The 7,591-nt window shown below is 35.9% G+C and overlaps 1 protein-coding gene across 1 annotated transcript; it reads right to left on the reverse strand.

Moving 5' to 3' along the window:
* Nucleotides 1-272: 272 nt before the first annotated feature.
* Nucleotides 273-3,694, reverse strand: LOC122084994 (aspartic proteinase Asp1-like). The gene is made up of 10 exons (XM_042653412.1): nt 3,590-3,694; nt 3,181-3,404; nt 2,655-2,772; nt 2,339-2,559; nt 1,995-2,237; nt 1,750-1,891; nt 1,443-1,640; nt 1,283-1,355; nt 1,073-1,197; nt 273-1,002 (listed from the first exon to the last, which is right to left on the reverse strand). Exons 2-9 carry the CDS (start codon nt 3,354-3,356, stop codon nt 1,091-1,093), a joined length of 1,278 nt encoding a protein of 425 aa, XP_042509346.1. The 5' UTR covers nt 3,357-3,404; nt 3,590-3,694; the 3' UTR covers nt 273-1,002; nt 1,073-1,090.
* Nucleotides 3,695-7,591: the final 3,897 nt, after the last annotated feature.

The following is a 7,591-nucleotide window of genomic DNA, read 5'->3' on the forward strand; positions in this document are numbered from 1 at the left end:
ACCCACCCCCCCCAAAAAATATATATATATATATATATATATAAAAAGGCTGCGGTCCTAACTCACACTTAGGTACAATTGGGCAAGAGATCATGATTGTGACCTGGTAATACTGGTGAGAACTTAAAATCTACTAAGGTTGGAGGCCTTCAGTGTTGATTGAGATGAGCAGCTCATTGATTTACTTGAAACTCCTGAGGATTGCACTTCAAATGCCAAATGAAGGATTGCATTTCCCCCTATAATTAGTTTATTGAGGAACGGCAACCATGGTGCCACATAGTTTGCCTTATATTATAAAAGTAAAGTTCAGTGCCCTTTGTTGATAGAATAAATTGATTCAATTATAATAATGGTGTTTGCCATATCCTTTAATCTGTGCTTCAGACCTTTGGTTTTCTCATTTGGAACAAAATATATATCTTAGATTGGGGAAAGGAAAGAATGCTAGACCAAGTTCTTCTGTTGCTTGTTCTGTATGTCAGCTCTCTGCATTCATTGTTTGCATATTGCCCTGAAAAAGTTTTAGTCCTTCAGTTTCAGACACTAAACAGGCCCCATTTGTGGTTTTTCGACGAATGTTACTGTTTCAAGTATTGCAGGTGATGGGGATATTCATGATCATCATACAGGTGGAATGCTTTTGTACAGACATGTACATAGCAACAATTCTGTTCGAATCCAGTTCTATCTTCTTTCTTTTTGTAGAGGAAGGTGTAGATGCATTTTCTTGTCACAACTAGCTGCAGGAGAGAGTTTTCTTTAAGGAAGGAGGGTATTGTGTATCATCCTTCAAGGCACCAAAAACATCTCTATTATTTCTGTGATGGGAACCTGTTTCCATTGACAATTTTTACATTTATTTAACATATAAATGTGTCTTATTCCTTTATATTTGTAATGAGGTCTAAGCTTTTGTTGCCATCCAACTTATTTGTGCTCTTGCAGATCATATGTTGCAGGACATTATTCTGGTAATACACCCAAGCTGGCTGTATAGGGCTGAAAGAAACCTTCATCAGTATCACAATCCACAATGTTGAATAAAAAGAGGGAAGGGGAAAAAACTCACTGTATGCAGAGTAGATTACTAGTGGATGGTTCCAGAATAGGGGAGCGTGTCACAATTTGCAGGGATCCATCCAATCTGCTTCTTCTCATTGTCATAAATCACTAATTTGTTCAGCATGGAAGTATCTACAAACAGAAATAATTAAAAAGGAAGATCAGCATCCACAGGGAGCTTTTCATTTGCAGGTCTTGAACTCTTAAAGAGAATTACCTCCAATGACGTTGAGAAGATCTAGTCCTGCTTCGGTGCCATTCAGAATTCCCAAACAAACACTACCAGCTTTCTGAGACAGATAGAATGAGGTGAGAATTTACAGTCCTTGCTTGATATTTGTTTCTGATCTTAAAACTGTAAAAGCGAAAGTACTTACAGAGATAATCAGATAAGATTCAGGGGGAATTTCAAACTGAGCTTTATTTCTGCCACCACCAAAGCTCAGTACTACAGAGCTGAAGTATGGCTTGGCCTCATCTATAAAAATAAATGGTTTTCCTCCTTTCCAGCACAGAGGTAATGTATTGTCTTCTGGTGCTTCTTTCAGTGGCTTTCCAACTAAATCTTTCTTCACCTGAAAAACTCAAAAATGGCTTCAGTCATTTCCCAGACAAAGGTGGATTAAATGGAAACTCAATAAGGTTTGGGATAAGTATCATCTATCAACTCTATTTTCAACCGACCGCAGAAATCAAAGTTTCGTAAGCCATGGAAGTGAAGTAGGTGTAGGAGCTCCCACTGTCAAAAGCTGTTTGGAGACCAGTAACACTAGAAGGTTTCCCTTTATAACTGAGCTCAGCAGAAGAACCAGGGGAGTAGTGTTTGCTGCTCCAAATTATATATGAATCAATGATAAGAAAAATTGCAAATTAAATTGGATTCCATGAAAGAAACAGAGCATAAAGAGCAGAGAGTTCAGGAGCTTTACTTCAAAGATGTAGTTGACAATGGTGTCCAAACAACCCCAGAAGAAGGCACCAAATCATCACCAAAGAAAAGGTACCCTCCAGGGCCTCCACCCAGTCCACTCAAACAGTGGCCGATCACGTTCTTTGTCAGTCCCTGAATTTTGAGCTGAGATATGATGCTGACTCCGCCATTGCTAAGGCCCAGTATTCCATCTGTGGGACGCACAGATCCCATACTGGGACTTTGCTGATCATAATCACATCTGTAATCATAAACCACAAGAACCAGAAAACCCATTACTGATAATGTTCAGAAGAAGAAAGAACTGATCATGAAGATAGAGAGAGAGAGAGAGAGAGGTACCCAAAAGCCAAACGGGGTGTATGAACTGATCCATCAGTGAATGTGAGAGAGAAGAAACCTCTGACTAGGACACCATGTGAGGAACTCTGATCAGCGTACGTAATGCTGTAGTGGCATTGATCAGTTGGGTTGTTGCGGACTTTGGAATCAAGAGAGGCACAAATTTGTTCCTTGCATAATACTATGTCATTTATGTTGGGTTTGTAAAGAGGGTGAGGCGCCTGCCCAGAATGAGGGAGAGATCAAAATAGGATGCGATTGATAGAAATGGTTGTGTTTCTTTATTATGATGAATGAATGAATGATAAGTGTATACCTTGTCGCAGTGTTGACAGGGGGCATCGCATTGGAGCCATGTTAGGTCACTGCCTGTGTCAAATTCGAGGTAGTAAGGCTTGGGTGGGTTCCCAATCTTGAAGGTCACATGGTACAATCTGCAACCAAGAGTAAATGTCAAAGAACAAGATCACAACACCAGTTTTGCAAGATTGGAGGAACTAGAGAAAGAAATTGAGGTGATCGAAGAGAATTGCAGGAAGTTCCCAAAAATTACACTCAACCACTGGCGGAACAAACCAGGAGAGTCGCAAGACACAAAAAGAAAATCAGTGATCGAATTTGATAAGAAATCGCGGAAGAAATGCAGTTCAGGGAAATGGGTCATTAAACGCAAAACCCAAATCAAATCACTAATCAGAAATTGTCAAAGAAGATTGAAAGAGAATGCAAACAAGATTGATTTAATCAACCTCAGCTGAAAAACCTCCCAAGAACCCAAAATCCCTGCATTGTTTCTATCCATGAAACAACAAATCTATCTTGATTTCAAAACAAATACGTACCCACGAGGATATACATTTCCTTCAACAGGGAAAACAAGGGAAGAGCCCCCACCATTCTTGCCAGACGACGATGTTGATGGCTTTTTGTTCTGCCACCAATTGCCTGCTAGAGAGCGATCCCAAAACGTCAGAGACAGAACCAAGATAAGTAACACCGACCAAACCTTCTTCTCCATGGCAGATAATTTGTCTATACTTGCTCTATAATCTCTCCTCCTTCCTTCCTGTATCGAAAAAAAACCAGAGATATTGATGGGTTCTATCAGGTTGTTCTAAAAACACAGACTGATTCTCACTGTATGTAAGAAAATAACAGAACAAGATTATCCAAGACTGTCAATTTACAAGTAATAGACTAGATGTGTTTGAGAGAGAGAGAGAGAGAGAGAGAGATGGAACGCGTTTGAACTTAATTGTGGGCCTTTGTCTGCGCTCGAAAGTCTCTTACGCGGGGCTTGCAGTCTTCGGTCGTCGTAATCACCACAGATGTTTGTCGATTTCTGTGTGTCGTGTGGGTATTTATAGGCTTAAGAGAAAAGAAAAAAAGGGTACCTTAATGGTTTCTGGAGGACCCTACCTTGCAATTTGATATGAGAAATCTTGGTTAGAGATTCTTGGGTCTTTACTTGTCAATGATTAAATGGAAGGGAAATTGGTTTCTTTCAATTGAGATTACTTTTACAAGGGTAACATGTTTCAAGAAGTGTGCCACTCACTGTTCTTAGATGTTGTGAGATGGGATACTTAAGAATTTGGATTGGGGTTTCTTTGGTCAGATGCTTCAGATTCTTTAGATGGGTTTGATGGGTTTTCTTAGTTGCTGATATTTGAGTTGGGTTTTGTCCTTTTAGATTGGGTTTGGTTGAGATCCTTTAGATGGGTCCTCTTACTTGCTAATTTTTTATTGATATGTTTAGTGGTGGGGTTATTCCCTTATTCCTTTATTCCTTCCCCTCTCTTAAGAAGGGTCTTCTTCTTACCCAAAAAAAAAAAAGGTCTTCTCACTTGCTGATATTATGTATAATAATCAATTGTTTAGTTTTGGGTTCAAATCATACTCTTAAAAATATAATCCAAGAAAAAAAAAAAAACCTGCCCTTTTATTACTTCTTATAATACTCCATTTTTTGTACTTTACAAGAGGGGTTGAATGGTTCAAAATCCCAAAAGTATTGAAGTTAATTTGTTGAAGAGGAGGAATATGTCAACAGTGGTTTTGGAATAGATGCTCATCAAAGCTCAATTCTATGGCTGGAAGGAAAGTTCATGGGCCTTTCCTTACAGATTAAAATACATGTTTTTTATTTTTAATTCTTCATTATGGAAAGTTCTATTTCATGGCGTGGAAATGATGACATCATCACCCTTTTGTTGACTGGCAAAAATGGTGACAACCGGGTGGGTTGAGCTAGGAAGGATGTCAAGAGAAATGGGCCATCCTTACCCGAAAAGAAAGAAAAAGAAAAAAGAGAAAAGGGCCATCCCTGCTAACTCAAAATTCTGAAGGCCAGAAGACATTTGTGTGCTTGTGACTTTACAAAGTAGAAGCTTACATTCTTCACCAAGTATATGATCTTCCTTCTAAACTCCTTTAGTCCTTTAGCCCAAAAGTGATCTTGGTCTAAGCAAATGATTCGCAATGAAAAGTAAGCATTTTGATGTGTCTCTTAAAGGGTTACCAAAAGCTTGGTACAAGGGTTAGGAGAATGGATTTTTTTTTTTTTAACAGAATGCATTATTCCTAGATATTGTACTCGTATTCGGGTTAAGAGTTATTTCTTGCTATTTAGCAATTGTACTCATCTCTTTGGAGACATCCGATAAAGTTGGAACAATACAGAGCTATTTTACTCTATTTTAACAACTACATTAGTATAATGAGATTGTCTAAATGGTACATCTATAGGGGTATTTAGAACATATAACCTTCTTTATTTGTTCAATTTCTTATTCTTAATTTTTTTTAAGTCAATTGAAAAAAGGTTTCAAAATTATTGGAACTTAACTTACCATTATGTCACTGTCAAGGGATATCATTTTTCTTACAATTTTTTGAATACATGTGTGAAATGATATGATTTTTTTATCAATGAAAGAAGAAATTATACTAAAACGATAAAAAATTAAGATTACAAATAATTTGACACCCTAAAGGCCTAAAGTGTGCCAATAAGAAAATCTTTGTTATAGTATATTAATTTTAGTGTTGTAATAATATAAGAACATGAACATAAGAATCCACATTTGCAACAGTGATTCTCATTAAATAATCGTTGCTCCCCATTATTAAACCTCCTAAAAATTTTAAATATCATGCAATAAATCAAACTCAAACCATGAATGATTCCAATTAATTGGGTTCAGATTTTCTACCAACCAAAAAAAAAATTCAGATTCACAAACGTTGCTAATCAGATTGATCAAATGGATTAACAATATGTGATCTGACTTGTGTCCAATGTATTTATTAATTGGATCATTAGGTATCTTTGTAATTTTAAACTATATTTCAATTTAATTTCAACCCTTTTCCTCTCCTTCGTCAAAAGGAAATATTATTTTTCATGGAATCCAAAAGAAAAAATAAATAAATAAAAAAATCATAAAATTTCACTAATGTTGTGAGTACAGATCCCAAATGGATCCACTATGTCCATCAAGGATGTGGTCAAATATCATGATCTTATGACATTGATGACAATTCACAAACAACTGTGAATTTGCTTGATAAAGTTTCTCCTAGTTGGTTAACCTATGGAAGCCTCAATGCACTGACGAACTAATATTATGGGTGATGAACATTTGATAACTCCAACTATTGATCAGCAAGGGCGTGAACTAGATTGGTCATATGCTAATTTCAAAATAAAATTCAATAATTTATCCGAATGTATTTGTATTTTTATATTGTAATTTAATGATTCAATTTTCTCTCATCAAAATAGGGTAAATTACACTTATGATACCTAATGTTTACAGAAACTACACCTAGTGTTTGCCCGAAAGTATCAGTATCTTTTCCTTATATTTTAACAATCTATTCTTCTCTGATAATCAAAATAGAGTAAATTACACCTATGGTACCTAACGTTTATAGAAACTACGCCTAGGATATCTCAGTATGAATTATGATGTTTTGGGTACCCCACGTCATACATGTTATGTTTGGGTACCTTTTTCTTTTTACTCTCATCAAAATAGGGTAAATTACACATATGATACCTAATGTTTACAGAAACTTCTCATCAAAATAAGGTAAATTACACCTGTGGTACCTAATGTTTATAGAAACTACACCTAGGGTTTATCCGAAGGTATTAGTATTTTTTCCTTATATTTTAACAATCCATTCTTCTCTCATCAAAATAGAGTAAATTACACCTATGCTACCTAACGTTTACAGAAACTATGGCTGGGATATCTCAGTATGAATTATGATGTTTCGGGTACCCACGTCATACATGTTATGTCTGGGTACCTTTTTCTTTTTATATTTCTGATTTTATTGATATGTTTGGCATCATCTTCAACATAATTTGCACCCAAGTTAGTAGAGAGAGAGAGAGAGATGAAAGCCTAAGAAATCCCAGTAAAACTGAATGCATAATATGAAACTTGTACTTACCTCTTTAAGATCAGCATCCTCCGTGTTTCTCCAATGTGAGATTCTTAGTTGTCTTCTCCAGCAATTGTGACTGTTAGAACAATGATTATGAGAATGGGCTATCTATTTGCATGCCGTCACGCTTTGTGTTCTTACAAATGTTAGTTCTAAAACAAGATTGAGTGTATATATGCAAATTAAACCCCAAGAGGTAGCCAAGTTAGAAAGGGATCCTCGATCGCCTCAGCAAGTGTGAACTTCTCAGTTTGACTTTTTTTACTTCCCTGACGCCACTCACGTAGGGGTGTTTAGTGATCTTTACTACTTTTAGTGATTTTCATTCAACTTCAGTATCACCTAGTTCATACAGTTGTGGGTTCAGTATGGATCCACAGAACTAGTACCCGTTGTTAGAAAAAAAAAAGTACACGTGCACATTGGAATATATCACGTGAAATCTTGAATGTAATATTGTCAGTTGATTATGGAACCTTATGGATTTTGCTTTGAACCAACCATTGTCTATATATATATATATATATATACTTTTAACTTATTGAACTATATATTAATGCATTGAATTAATGGTGAGATGTTCAACAAGAAATTCTCTTCTCTGAAAGAATATCAAAGAGAAAGTATATGTACACAATTGAATGAAATCGTGTTACATTCTATAAATAATTTCCAAAAGGTTTTGAAAATATCAATTACTACTAATATTTATTTTATAAATATTTTTAATTGTTTTTAGTGGTCCAATAAACCTTACAGATTCTTTACATGTGATTGCAATAGACTAGGGTG

The sequence above is a fragment of the Macadamia integrifolia genome, chromosome 7 (assembly GCF_013358625.1).
Source record: "Macadamia integrifolia cultivar HAES 741 chromosome 7, SCU_Mint_v3, whole genome shotgun sequence".
Lineage (NCBI taxonomy): Eukaryota > Viridiplantae > Streptophyta > Magnoliopsida > Proteales > Proteaceae > Macadamia > Macadamia integrifolia.